The sequence below is a fragment of the Macaca mulatta genome, chromosome 7 (assembly GCF_049350105.2).
Source record: "Macaca mulatta isolate MMU2019108-1 chromosome 7, T2T-MMU8v2.0, whole genome shotgun sequence".
NCBI classification, from domain to species: domain Eukaryota; kingdom Metazoa; phylum Chordata; class Mammalia; order Primates; family Cercopithecidae; genus Macaca; species Macaca mulatta.
In genome coordinates, this window is record NC_133412.1 from 59409373 (window position 1) to 59424904 (window position 15532).

General features: G+C 44.7%; 1 protein-coding gene across 8 annotated transcripts in view; it reads left to right on the forward strand.

The window, feature by feature from the left end:
• The first annotated feature begins 14649 nt into the window (after positions 1–14649).
• Positions 14650–15532, forward strand: part of IL16 (interleukin 16) — a 131058-nt gene continuing 130175 nt past the window's right edge. For 2 of the 8 annotated variants that reach the window (XM_077937637.1, XM_077937641.1), the window contains exon 1: positions 15375–15407. Coding sequence is in view for 2 of the 8 variants with exons in the window: in XM_015142855.3 (XP_014998341.3) it covers positions 15368–15407 (40 nt within the window). In the remaining 6 variants the exon portion in view is untranslated. 8 annotated transcript variants of the gene reach the window in all.

Consider the following 15532-nt stretch of genomic DNA (forward strand, 5'->3'; position numbering starts at 1 on the left):
ATGGAATTTAGAAAGATTTTAAATGGCCAAAGGCAAATATCAAATTAAGGGTGTGCTGTCCAATTGGAATTAAGGCAAAAGTCAAATGAAGGGTGTGTTCCATAACTATTGTTAAAATTTCCCTCTGGCTAAAATGTATCAGAGAAAATATTAGATTAAGGCTATGGCCTTGACACCTATTGCTCCAAATTGCCTCAAGGTAGCCACTACCACATTAAGTGAAAGAAGCTGGGGTGCCTAGAATGAAGAAATAAAGCAGATCTGGAAACTAAGCTTTCAAAGAACAATGGGTGTGGTTCTTGGAAGAGGAACTGCCTGCTAAACTTTGAGACTTGTACACCAGTACACCAACAAAACAAAGCAACCTCCCTTCTCAAGATTCTGGCCTTAAAAGGCCTGTGATTATTTGGGACCTATAACCACTCTTGAGACTCCAAGAGGCAAACAGGCTGGGAGAGCTATGCAGCCCCCCAGGAGAACACACTTTCTGAAACCTACTTCAGATGAGGTCAAGGAGGCAAGGGAAAAGGAAGAAACTTCTGAAATATGTCCTTGGAGGACAATAAAAAAGGGAGTGCCCTCCAGAGAGCAGCCTAAAGGACTAACTAGGGAACATCTCCCATCCTCCAGGTCAGAGGTCCTCACAGTGGCTGTCCAGTAGGATTTCAGAATTTCTATGGTTCTACGACTACAGGAGTCTCCCATTTTTCTCCTCTTTGAATGAGAGTCCTTATGGCTATTGTCTTGTCTCTGTTCCACCACTGAATACTGGTACATAGAAGGCAGGTAACTTGACTTTTCAGATCAGCAGTTGACAAAGTATTGGCCACTGGCCAAATACAGCCTACAGCCTTCTGCCTATTTATTTATTTTTTTGAGACAGGGTCTCACTCTGTCACCCAGGCTGGAGTGCAATGGCACGATCTCAGCTCACTGCAATGTCTCCTCCTAGGTTCAAGCGATTCTCATGCCTCAGCCTCCTGAGTATCTAGGACTACAGGCATGCATCACCACACCTAGCTAATTTTTTTTGTCTGTGTACTTTTAATAGAGATAGGGTTTCACTATCTTGGCCAGGCTGGTCTTGAACTCCTGACCTCCAGCAATCCGTCAGCCTTGGCCCCCCAAAGTGCTGGGATTACAGGCATGAACCACTGCACCTGGACCCTTCTGCCTGTTTTTGTAAATAAAGTTAGATTTATTTACAAAAGCCAAGCTCATCATTTGCATACTGTCTGTGACTGCTTTTTGTGCTATAGTGGCAGAGTTGAGGAGTTGCAACTGAGATGCTATAGTCTGCAAGCCTTACATTCTTACACTTTGGCCAGTTAAGGAAATATTTGGTGACTCCTGTTCCATGATGATAGTTCCCTCGACCACGAGGAGCCACATCTGACTCAGTGCATAATAAGAGACGGCAATTAGCCGGGTGTGGTGGAACACACCTGTAGTCCCAGCTACTCATGAGGCTGAAGCAGGAGGATTGCTTGAGCCCAGGAGGCAGAGGTTGCAGTGAATGGAGGCAGCACAACTGCACTCCCACCTGAGTGACAGAGTGAGACCCTATTTGAAAAAGTAGATAAATAAAGAGATGTTGGCAAAAATTTATCAACCAAGATTTTTGTTTTAGCTTAATTTATAATATCAAAATTGGAAATGACCTAAATATCCAACAGTAACCAATCTGTTAAATTAATGACAATGCATCTCCAGGTGTTGCCTGTGTGTTGATGTGGCTTCTTTAGCATCAAGTGGCTGGAACTTGAGACAGAGAACATGGATCTGATCTAACAATTGGCAGCTTGAATGCTCTGTCTTTCACACTGTACCTATTCATTTCCTGCCGACTGCCTTGGATTATAGATAGGGCTGGCTGAGGTTTTTCTCCTCTTAATTTTCTTGGCAACTCATGACTTCTGGCTGCAAAGACTTTTCAGATGGTCTCTTGGACATCAAACAGCTACAGGCCAACATTTGGTTACATAAAGTGCAAATGAATCATGAACATGTGGATTATATTTCTATTCAAATACACAGGGATTTCAAATTATGGGAAATGGACTCTGGGCTGTACAAATTAGCACTAGGCTTGGGAAGTCCATGGAAATGCTGAACAGATTCTTAGTTATGTCCATCTACTCTGCCCCAAAACATTCTTCCTTAGCACCCTAGAAATTACAGCTATTTAATTCAAGGGAATGCTGAATACTAGTCTTTCCTGCAAGAGAGAGGGAAGGCCGAATGAATTTGCCAAAGGTTCTTAGGGTTTATTTATTTTGTTCCAAAGCCAGCAAAGACTGAACAACATGCAAAATATATCCTCCCTTCCCCTTGGCTTCTGTGTTGAAACTTTCTTAATTTTATCTTTCTTCAGTCTCTTCTCTGTCTTGGTGTTGCATCTCTGTGGGATGTCTTTTCCATTGCTTGTTTCTTCAATGTTGAAATTTTATAAGGCTTCATGCTCAGTCCATTTTTTTTTTGGTATTGTTGTTATTTTTGTTTTATTCTGTCTCTGCTGCTTGAATCAGAACTTAGGCCATTTTTCTTACTGTGCTTTCTATATTATTTTAAATCAGAACCTTTGACTTCAACTACTTTCTATACACTGATGATGTTCATATTTCTATCCCCATCCCAGATCTCTCTCCTGACCTCTCCAGTTCCTGCATCCATATGCCCATCGGGCATCTCTACTCTCTGTAGCCCACAGATGCTCCCAACCTTATGTCCAAACTGAGCTCATCATCTTCCTCATCATTCCTGTTGTTTTCCCTGCATTCATTATTTTCGTAACTAAAAGTATCAGTCACCAATGCCATTATTTAATTAGTTTAGGCAATTCTGAGTCTTCGCTGGATGCCAGACACTGAGTTAGATCAGGGAACACAAAGATGAATAAGAGCTAGTTTTTGGCCTCAATGTGTTCACAACCCAGTGGAGAAGATGGACATATCAACAAATAATTACAGAGAAAGCCCAGCATTAGAAATATGCAGAGAATCTTAGTAGCGTGGGAAAGGGGCATGAATTATATCGGTGGTGGGGAGCATTCAAAGGAGAATTTTAGAAGGGTGATCCCTGAGCTGTCAATAAAAGGGTGAGAAAGGTAAAGGAAGAGAGGGGACAGATGCACAAAAGCATGGAGGTGACAGACAGCAGTGAAACGACTTTGCTGGAGCCTGGCATTTGAAGCAAGTAGGCAGGGCTTAGTTATATAAAGGCTTGTATGCCTTGTTCAGAAGGTTTGGGATTTTTTCAGATAGTTTATATAGTCTCTCAGAGGAGTGTTCAGTGGCAAACATAAAGGTGAGATTTCTCCCCCTCCTCCTCTTCCTCTTCCTTCTTCTTCTTTCTTGAGAGAGGGTCTCCCTATATTGCCCAGGCTGGTCTTGAATTCCTGGTCTCAAGCAATCTTCCTACCCCAGTCTCTTCTCTTAAAGTGTTGGGATACAGGTGTGAGCCACTGTGCCTGGCCAAAAGGTCAGATTTCTATGGTTATGAGAGAGGATGAATTTGAGAAGAGTAAGACTGGATAAAGGTAAGAGAAATTAGGAGACTCTTGGGTTATTCTGGCTAAATAGTATGAATTTCTAAGCCAGGAAGTGGCAGAGAAGTCAGTGAGTCTGAGAGATATTTAGAATATATAACTGTCAGGGGCCAGGAACAGTGGCTCATGCCTGTAATCTCAGCACTTTGGGAAGTTGAAGTGGGCAGATTGCTTGAGGTCAGGAGTTCAAGACCAGCCTGGCCAACATGGCGCAAACCCATCTCTACTAAAAATACAAGAAAAATTAACCAGTCATGGTGGTGTGCACCTGTAATCCCAGCTACTAGTGAGGCTGAGGCACCAGAATCACTTGAACCTGGGAGGCAAAAGTTGCAGTGAGCCGAGCTCGAGCCCCCACACTCCAGCCTGAGTGAAAGCACAAGACTGTCTCAAATAATACTAATAAAAGCAATAAAGAAAATGTAACTGTCAGGACTTGACCTGAAAGTTGAGATAAGGAAAAAAAAAGGAGTCAGGAATAGATTGTAGCTATCTGGGTTGGGTGATGGGGAATATGGTAATGGTGCTAGCAGAGAAAGCACAAGGGACTCAGAAATATTCTTGATATATTAGACTGTGGTTCCTTGAACTCATCCTCCTGTTTCCTGTCCCTGTACCATGGTGCATACTGATGCCTGTAACTCAAACATGCCCACCACCCTTTTCCAGCTGGCCAACTCACCCAAAGTTCAGAGTAAACTCATTCGTCTATCCAGCGTTTATCTGACCTAACTCAGCAGGGTCTGTGCCTTCTTCTATGCTCCCACATCTCCCAGGGCTGAGCTTTATCCCCCAAACCACCTCACTGTTATGTACTTGCCTCCGTCCCCTCCATCAGTCTCCAATAGAGAGGTTTTGAGGACAGAAGCCCAGCAGCCATTCAGTTGCTCTTTGCTGACTACTGCATGCATCTTGGGAAGAAATGAAGGTTGTTCTTTTTGGTTACAGAATTGAAATCTAATGCGTCAGAGAAATGAGGACAACATAGATGGCATCTGAGCCTTGATTTTTCTTTCTTTCTTCTTATTTTTTGAGATGGGGCTCACTCTGTCACCTAGGCTGGATTGCAGTGGCACAATCACAGCTCACTACAGCTTCGACCTCCTGGGCTCATCCTCCCACCTCAGTCTCCAGAGTAGCTGGGACTACTGGTGCATGCTACCATGCCCAGTTAATATTTTTTTCAGAGGTGGGGATCTCACTATTTTGCCCAGGCTTATCTTGAACTCCTGAACTCAAACAGTCTGCCTACTTTGGCCTTCTAAGCTTTGATTTTGTGACAGTTGTTACCAGTGTGGTCTCAGGGAAAGAGGAACATGCAGGCAGCATGTTCTATGACCATCTAACAGTGTGATTGGGGGCTATAACAACTTCTCAAGCTATTAGGTGTGTGAGTGAATGGCCAATACGCTGGAGGCAAAGTATCTGGGCTCAGGCCTTTCAGGGACCAGGGTGGGAGGAGGATGGCTGATGGAAAGTAGTAGCACTGGTCAAAACAGCAAGATGACAACAGGAGGCTCCAAGGAGGAGAGCTCAGTCACAGGGCTCTAGGTGAGCCTTTCCCTTGATTCCTTAGCCATGCAGGATGGGTGTCAGCTGCAAATGAGATTCTTGAAAAGGGCAAGGACAGGAACAGGCTAATTTCAGGGGCAGAGGAAGAAGGAACAGTGGAAGGAGGAGGAAAGGTGAAAAAATGTCTCTAGAGAAACAGTGGAGCTGTTGGAGCAGAAATGGTGGAGACACAGAGAGAGCAACCTGAGTAGGAGCTCCTAGCCTGCAGTGGGGCTGTGTCCACTGTGTATTGTGCAGACGTGGAGACAGCAATACAAGTGAGCTCCAAGCCTACAGTGATGCTATGTCCACTGTGTCCACAGCAGATGGTGCAGGCATGGAGATAGCAACCCAAGTGAGTTCTAAGCCAACAGTGGTGGTGTGTCCACTGCAGTTGTTGCAGGCATGGAGCCAGCAGCCCATATAAGCTTCAAGCCTACAGTGGTGGTGTGTCCACTGCAGATGGTGGAAACATAGAGTCACTAACCCAAGTGAGTTCCAAGCTTACAGTGGGGCTGATCTGGGGGAGCCTCCAGAACTTGACAGCCTCACTACTGATTTCTTCTGGCTCTGTGGTCAATGTAAAGGAAGAGAAAAGGGTGGGATGACCTGGAAGGAGTTGAGAAGGCATCCTGGGGGGACTAGAAATACCTCTGAGGCTAAGCCTAATGTCATCCCCTCTATGAGGTCTAGTCTGTGTTCTCATTGTTGGAGTTCTTCTCTCCCTTGAGCTCACGCCTGGACTTTAAGTTATCCAGTCTACCCCCACACTGTGTTCTTAGTTCTGCAGTCACCACTTTTGGACATAGGGCTGAGATCTGATCTTTGCAACTTGACTCTGGGGCCTTCCTTGAGAACAGAGCTCTGGCCTTTTCTGCTAACTCTCTTCTCTTTAAACTGCCTCAGTGAGTAGACCCGGCCTTGGGTGGACCATTGGCCTCTTTCTGGTTGACATCCATCCAAACACATTCAGTTTCCCTTGGAGAGGTGGAATTCGGACAACAGTCCTTTGTCCCCCCTGGCTTAGCAATCTGCGGCAGCATGAACTGGAATACTCAGCATTCCAGCCAAGCCTCTGCCTCCTGCAGGTTTTCCTAGCTAGTACAACTCCGTAATTTCTGCAAGACGAAGCTGACTTAAGGTAGGAAGAGCAGAACTTACTTACCATCTTCCAAATGATGTACTTATTACTTGCTTATCTCCACATCAAGGAGGAGCAAAGATATAATGCCCCAGGGCTTAACCCAGGACTTTCATGTTAGTTCTGGTTCTAAGTCATTCCTGGGTGCCATTTGTTACTCTCTGGGTCCCCTATTGCTTCTTGGGTCCCTATATGGGCTGGTATTGGAGTCACTTTACTTTTTTCCTTTACTACAACAGACAATCCAGATGAGTCTCCATAGTCAGTCAGTCAGCCAGATAGTGGCCATAAGTATCAATTGATATTTGTCAGTTTCTTCCCTGCTGTTGTCTAGTTTGGAGGAGATAACGAAACTTAGATGGCATTCTACAATGTGATGCTGACCACAATATGCCTTAATTCAGAGAGGTAATACAGGTGAAGTGATTAGCACAATGCCTGGCACAGAGTAAATGCTCAGGAAATGGTAGCTGCCATCACTACCATCACCGTCATCACCATCATAACCACCACCACCACCACCACCACCATCATCACCATCATAAACACCACCAACAACCACCACCACACCATCATCACTATCATCCTCATCATCATAACCACCACCACCACCATCATCACTATTTTCACCACTACCATGATCACCATCGTCATAACCACCACCATCATTGCCATCATCACTACTACTACCATCACTATGATCACTATCATCATGACACCATCATCACCACCACTACCGTCATCATCATGATTACCACTACCATTCTTATCAACATCATCTTCACCATCATTATCATCATCACAATCATCATTATCATTGTCACCACCACCGCTCTCATTATCATCATTACTAGTATAGCCACCACTGTCATTGTCATCACCATCATCCCCACCATCACCATTATCATTGCTGTTCATTACAATTATTCATATCATCTCTTTATCTCTCACTGTTCAGGCCCAGTCTAGAGTATCATACTATCATATAGAACTTAGGGCAGCTGGTGGCTGATATATTAAATTGAAGGGGACTACTAGAGCAGAATAAGCACACTTCATCCCTAGAGAGAAAAGATAAGATGTAGTCCAGAAAGGAGAGCCATAGGCCCTGAAGTCTGGGAGTCACTGGATTTAGTCTACCAGTGGTCAGTCTTGATTTGGGAAGAAGCTGGAGAAAAAGAGCAAGGGCTTGAATCAGTCCTGTGAGGATAGATGAGAGTGTTGCTGGAGGGCAGGAACATGGCTTACCCATTCTGGTCTCCCACAGCTCAGTGGGTACCTGGCTCAGTGCAGGTGCGAAGGAAGTCCTTGGTGCATTGAACTAGCTTCCTGATGACAGATACTATGGTGAGTTTCTCTCCTGTGAATTATACTTGCTTCTAGGTTGCTCTTGGGGAACATTTATAGTCAACATAGTATTTGCGGAATTTTGTGTATTGGCCATGAATAATTAATGATAAATAAGTATATATGTGAGTATATATGTACAATGTAAAATACATACACACACATATAAAACTTTTTCATTAAAACAATAAAAGGCTTCTAGAATAAAAGAATAAACAGAGACTTTATGCTTTGAGTGTACAGAAAATATTTTCTGATACCTTAAAAATATAAGATGAGATTGGGTATTTATGAATATGCTTTCAAAAGTACAAAGTGGGCCCGGTGCAGTGGCTCACACCTGTAATCCCAGCACTTTGGGAGGCCGAGGCAGGTGGATCACGAGGTCAGGAGATGGAGACCATCCTGGCTAACACGGTGAAACCCCGCCTCTACTAAAAATACAAAAAAATTAACCGGGCATCGTGGCGGGTGCCTGTAGTCCCAGCTGCTTAGGGGGCTGAGGCAGAGAATTGCTTGAACCTGGGAGGTGAAGCTTGCAGTGAGCTGAGATCACGCCACTGCACTCCAGCCTGGGCGACAGAGCAAGACTCTGTCTCAAGACAAAAAAAAAAAAAAAAAAAAAAAGGCCGGGCGCGGTGGCTCAAGCCTGTAATCCCAGCACTTTGGGAGGCCGAGGCGGGTGGATCACGAGGTCAGGAGATCGAGACCATCCTGGCTAACATGGTGAAACCCCATCTCTACTAAAAATACAAAAAACTAGCCGGGAGTGGTGGCGGGTGCCTGTAGTCCCAGCTACTCGGAGGCTGAGGCGGGAGAATGGCGTGAACCCGGGAGGCGGAGTTTGCAGTGAGCCAAGATCGCACCACTGCACTCCAGCCTGGGCAACACAGCAAGACTCCGTCTCAAAAAAAAAAAAAAAAAAAAAAGTACAAAGTGCATGAAAAATTGATAAAGCAAGCTCTACCTATCTGTAATTTGCTGAAATGTCTGCCTGCTTGGGAGCCGCTGTGGACAAAGGAGACTTTGAGCAGAGGGTCTCTTTCTAGTCTTAGTATGCAGCAGACTGGTCACAGCAGGACGATGAAGTGAGTTCTTCATTCATCAGCCATCACCGTGGATGGTTGAGATGGGTGCTGGTGGCAGAGCGATTGGCATTGGTGGCCTGTATGACTCTCGCTGTTTCTGAGATTCTTTGTCCTTGAGCACATCATTCTTCCCTCTAGGCCTCAGTGTCCCGGTGTGTATGATGAGTGGGCTGGTTTAGGACAAGGGTTTTCCTAATGTGCTCAGCAGAGCTCCAGGGGGCTGCTGAGGAGAGGAGGCTGGGGGCAGGGCAGCAGACTTGCCACCTTACTTTCAACCAGAACAACTTCACATTTATCTGTTTTAGTCATTGGTGTCTCATGTGAGATGTTATTTGTAAAAAGAGATCTGGTCCTCTTCAAAGTTTGCAAATCACATGGATCAACTCATCCCTAAGTTCTTCCAGCTCTGACTTTCATGGTTCCATGACTATGATCACTCAAGGCTTGGAGTGGATACCAAAGATTATTGCCTTTCCTTCTGGGCACAGGTGAGATAGGTCCTTTTCACTGATGCATCTACTTAGTTCTTGGTTGAGAATCTGTAATTGGTAGTTTTCTGGTCCTAGCATAAGAATATTGGGCATAAGTCCTACTTCCATCATTTCTTAAATCTGTGACCCCAAGGAAGTCTCCCAACCTCTGTGGGCCTATATTTCCACGTCCATGCAATGGGGAAACTGAGGATTAAACGATGTCATGGCGATAGAGTAGTTCTTTGTAATGTGTGAGGCGTACGAGTATTGATCATCATCGTTAGGCGGTTAATAGTTAAGCAGGTTTTGTGGTTTCTAGCACTATTACAGATGACTGGATGAAATTTCAGGACTTTTTTCTGAGATTTGGGATTTCCAGATCTCCCAGGTTAGAAAAACCAGTCTGTGCTTTTGCCCTTCTTTGAATGTTGAATGAGGCTCAATTTGTCCTTCACGTGAATGTTGAAAAATAATAAACTGTTTAAAAATCCATAAATTGGTATAATGGCCTGTCTCTATAATGTTCTGAATGCAAAAATAAATGATGAAGGCAGTGAACATTTTAAAACTAATGAGCTAGTTGAATAAGAACATTGATTTTTAGGTGAACTTACCATCTGTGGAGTTGAAGGCATTGGGGTTAATGATTACACATTAGACTGAAAAATAGTTTACTGGCATTTTCTGAGCCAGCTCCATCTCCCATGGGGTCACTGTCATGTAAGTTGTCACATGTCATTCCATGCAGTGTGGCAGCTCTCCATGGGAATGTGTGGGACGTGGCCAAGGGTTTGAGAGATAATGCTGGCTCTTCTGATGACAGGGCCTGGAAGATGTTGCAGGCCATTTGCTACACAAGGCCTCGATGGAGAATGAAAAAGCCAAGTTTTACAGGTCTGTGATCTTGGGATGATGCTGGCAGGCACTGGCTCAGCTCCTTAAGTGTTAAATGTGATTTGACAGCATCAGCTGGGAACTCAGAGGTCCAGGCAATGGGAAATGGGAGGAAGTCAGCTGTGGGAACTGGTCCCGGGGCTGCTGTAGGTCTGACCCCTCGGGAACACTATGAATCCATTATATAACAGGGAGTGGTGCAGTTGGACTGGATTTGGGCTGTCTGCCCCACAGAAGTGGCCTGTGCTGAATCTGGTAGGGGCAGTAGCTTGTGGCTTTGGGAGAATGAAATAGGGGCTGACTATACAGGCCAGTCTCTACGTTAGAGGCCACTAAACAAGAGGGAACATACAGCCGAGAGGCAGGGTATAGGGTGGGTTCAGGCCCACCAGGGAAGGCACAGGCCAGGCAACAGCAGTGGGAAGCAGGCTAGGCAGACCAGGTCAATACATGAGACCTGGGAACACTCAGGGCTCATTCCAGGCACAGTAGATCCTATGCCCACAGCAGTGCGGGTCACTGTGGGCCTCGCCTGACAAACTCTCTGAGCCCCCCAACATCTTGGCAGCCCAGTCACAATCAGCTCAGGGCTGGGGAGGACCCAGTAGCAACTGGAAGCATCTGTGTCCATAGCCCTGAGGGGCTGGGGGCCACAAGGAGTAGCTGAGGAAGGGGACCCGATCATTTGAAGGGAGAACAGTCCAAGGGACTGTGGAGTGTGTGGGGAACACCAACAAACTCTCAGTGCTAGGGGCCAGTAAGGGGTGCTGCTAATGGAGGCACAGTCAAAGGCCAAGAGGGGAACAGAAACTGGAATGTGTATGTGTGGCTGAAGTTATGTCTTTCCCAAGGCGGTTTAACTGGTAAGAGGCAGGACCTTTCATTCGTTGTTGTAGACACTTGGTGTAACACAAAGCTGCTCCCTCAGCTCCTTTTATGCAGGGGAAGGATGGCAAGGATTTGGGTTTATGTATGGTAAGAGGTCACATGGAAAGAATGAAGGAAATAGAGAGAAGACCTCCCCAAATGTGGTTTCTCCCCAACCACCCAACGCTCATTCCAGCTTTCCAGCTTTTCTAATTTGTGGTTATAATTGGGATGGTGCCGTTTGACCCCCAACCATTCTTCCAGGTTGAGGGACATAGTCGAGAGAGGAAGGAGTTGTGCAAAGAAGCCTGGTGCTTTGGGGCCTCTTCCTGGGGCTGGGGGTAGAAACTCAGAAGTCAGTGTCAAAGACCTTTCATCGGAGACACACGTGCATGAGATTCCTTAGCCAAGAGGCCAAAAGCAACGGGCCCACAGCTCTAGCTTAATTTCAACACCGCTGCAAGCTTGGAAATGTTAACTTCAAAAGACATGGTGTCTGGCTAGTGATTCCCAATGTAGCCGCCTGATCTTCCCACCAAAGTCCCTAGGAACATACAGACTAAGATAGAAGCTTGTCATCAACGCTGGAAACTAGACATCTAGGTTGTCTTAGAGGCATGTGAATTAGTTGAGGATGTCATTCAACAAATATTTCTTGAGCATCTACTATGTGCCAGGCATCGTTCTAGGCACTTGGGATAAATCAGTGAACAAAACAAAGATTTCCTCACTGAGAATACAATCTCTTCATGTATGCATAGTTCTGGCCTCCCAAAGACTAGGGCTTCCCATATTTTTATACAAATATATATCCCCTCCCCACTCTTCTTAAATATATATACACATTATATATTTTATATATTATATATATTTATGTGATATATTTTATATATTATGTATATTTATATATAAATATATGCTTATTTACATGTTATATATATTATATATATATATTTTATATGTATATATTTTAAGAGATGGGGTTTTGCTATATTGCCCAGACTGGTCTCGAACCCCAGGGTTCAAGCAATTCTCCCACCTTCACCTCCCAAATTGCTGGGACTACAGGCATGAGCCATCATACCTGGCCCTATTTCCTCCCTTTTTGCCAAGAAACAAACATGTTTCTTTTGGCAGAAAATAAATTAGCAAATACAGAAAAAGTAAATAATCCCACTAGCCTGAGATAATCTTTGTTCAAACATTGGCATATAGTCAATAAGCTATTAACAACAACAACAAAAAAAATTATGTACAAACATGCAACCTTATTTATTTCTAAGTGATTGAATGTTAACTCTTAAATCTCCATTGTTGTGGGTGATGGAAAGTTAATTTTGTCAATTCAAAGTAAATTTAGTCACTCTTAAGTTAAAACGCAGTCTCCTCTGGGTAACTATTCACTCAATTCAGGATTTTCCCTGCTGGGCTGCTGTGTAGCATGGTGGTGTTTGGAAGGTGCACACAACTCACAGTTGCCTCTCTGCTGGAATTCACTGAGGATGTCACCTGTCAGTCTCTCCTTTGTCCAGGACCATGCTCACTATATTGGCTGCTGAGGCATCTGGTTCTCTGATCTTTCCACTTTTTTTTTTTTTTTTTTTTCGAGACGGAGTTTCACGCTTGTTGCCTAGGCTGTAGTGCAATGGTGTGATCCCAGCTCACTGCAACCTCTGCTTCCCGGGTTCAAGAGATTCTCCTGCCTCAGCCTCCCCAGTAGCTGGGATTATAGGTCCATGCCATCATGCCTGGCTAAGTTTTGTATTTTTAGTAGAGATGGGGTTTCACCATGTTTGTCAGGCTGGTCTTGAACTTCTGACCTCAGGCGATCTGCCTGCCTTGGCCTTTCAAAGTGCTAGGATTACAGGCGTGAGCCACTGACCCAAGTTCATCCTTCCACTTTTACGGATACTTACGAGTACTCTAGGCCAGACTGGATCATCCAGGATGATTCTTTTGTTTTGAAGTCAGCCAATTAGCAAGATTAATTCCATCTGCAATCTTAATCCCCCCTTGCCATGTAACATAACATATTCACAGGTTCCCTGGTTCAGGATGTGGACATCTCTGGAGAAGCCATTTTTCTGTCCATCATACTTTTGTCAAGGACTTGATTCATATCATTATGAGCCATGGTTTTCAATATTATAGTCTTTGCTACTGATTTAACAAAGTCTATTTAAGAATTCTAAAGCCAATGCTTTAACTTATTTTTTTTTAAATAATTGTATAGATGGTATGAATTGAAAGTGAAAAGCCCAAAGGAATATTGAAAAGCTTATGGTGAAAATAAAAAAAAAAACCTCAATTTTATTCTCCAGATCTGATCTTGTTGCATGTATGTGGATCATACTTACATCATGTTTTTTATAAGTGGTTTTATTCACTTAATAATACAATGCAGACATCTTTCTATGGCAATACATCTTATTTTATCACATCATCTTAATTTATTTTCTTGTTTTTCTTTTTTCTTTTTTTTTGAGACAGAGTCTCACTTTGTCACCCAGGCTGGAGTGCAGTGGCATGATCTCGGCTCACTGCAATGTCCACCTCCCAGATTCAAGCAATTCTTCTGCTTCAGCCTCCCACGCTGCTGGGATTACAGGCACACGCCACCACACTAAGCTAATTTATGTATTTTTAGTAGAAACGGGGTTTTGCCATGTTGGCCAGGCTGGTCTTGAACTCCTGACCTCAGGTGATCCACCCACCTCGGCCTCCTAAAGTGCGGAGATTACAGACGTGGGCCATGGTGTCCGGCCTCACATCATCTTAATATCTGCAGAGTATTCCCAGAATTTGTCTAGCCTATTGCCTGTTGTTGCTGCCGTTGGGTACCACTAACATGCAAGGCCAGTTTCTGGCCCTCACAGTGCTCCTGGCACAGCTGCAGCATCCTGCAGTTTCAGAGCCTGGGCAGTTCATTCAATAATCAGAGTAAGGAAGGGCCACGAAGTGCCAGTGTGGGGTCCCCACCTTCACCCAGGGGTGATGATGGCTCTCAGGGAGCTGTTCTGACTCCAGGTGCTGATAGCAGAGTTTCTCTGGCAACCTGTAGCACTGCCTTGAGAAATGATTATCTAAAGCATGTTTGCATGGGGGTGAGGGGTGCGGAGGGAATAGGAAAGTCACAGTGTCTCGGCAGTGGATTGAGCAGAGTGATGGTGATGCCAGTGGCCACGATTCTTTGGAGCCCTGAGTGGTAGCAGAGGCACCACGGCAGGGGGTCCATCCCAAAAACACCTGGGGCCCTTGGCTGGTGACAGATAACTCAGGGACTAGACCAGGATCTGTCTCACTTGCTTTCCTGGTAAGTTTTTCTCTCTCTATCAAACAGAGCAGGCTTTCCCTTCCATTCAGTCTCACACTGCTATGTCCAGAAAATCATCACACTCTTCCACTAGAGGGGTGGATATTACTTTCTCAGGTTTCAGTTCTGTTTGCCCACTCACTGTATATTCTTTTGGTCTTTCCAACGGTGATCCAAGGATTTATTTAACCCAGCGGTCAAATTGGTCATTTTAAATAATAGTACATCTTGTCCAAGTCCAAAAATAAAATGTCCTGGTATGAGAAGGCAAGCAGAGGAAATTGGATAGAGTAGGCTGAAAACATTTTACAGCACCATTACCCAGAGCCCAAATCCCTTTTTCATTTATCCCTTTTTTGTCCTGGCATGGCAGGAGTCAGAGCGCCTTCTGTTTGTGTTGATTAAAGTCTGCCTCCACCTTCCCCCGAGCCCAGTTGCCCTTCTCAGGACACAGGCTGCATTCACCATGGGTCTCTCTGCCCAAGCTCTTTGCAGATTTTATGAAAGGCGTTTTCACTTGGATTAAACAGGCACTGTGTTTGTGTGTGGTGTGTGTGAAGGAGAAAATGAATCACTTCAACTTTGGGCAAGGATTTTAGGTGTTGTGTTTGTCCCATGCAATTACATAAACACACCAGAACTCATTAAAAAAAAAAAAAAAAAAAAAACACACAGTAGAAGAGAGGGGCAGAGATTCAAGTGCTTGCGATGATCTAAACAGTGCGGCACATTTTCCATACATTAGACCTCAGAAAGGGTTGTGTTCTGCCCTCTCACAACAGACTCCAAGTCCAAAGGAAAGTTTGAGGTTTTACATTTCTGTTTGTGGTACAGGAAAAGGCTTATGATCTGAGGGCTTGATTCAGTGAAATAACATTGCTTTTATACACATTTGCTTCTCAAGGAGGGCAGGAGTTGGAAACGACCGTTGTGAAACGTTAAAGATTTTCTGGCAGAGGGAAAGGGATTTTTTTTTCTCCTTCCCTGCCGAGGAAAAAAACAGTTGTAACGAGGAGTTACTTTGTAGTTTTAACTCATATTCAAATACTCCCAGTCGAGAAGCTGCCATCGACCCTCCCATGGACCCCTGATCCTGGTTTGGAGGAACTTTTGACAACTCTCTCTCCCTCCTTCAAACCCTGTGTGATGAGTTTGCAGAAGAGAGTCTTCCCGAGAAGGCAGAACGGTGAGTGGAGCTGCTTCTCCTATCCCAGGGGACTCAGGGGAGGTTGGAATGCAGGGGTGGACCCTTCCTGACGACCTCCCAGGGGAGTGGAAGCATGGTTTTGGCCACACTGTGTAGTATATGAG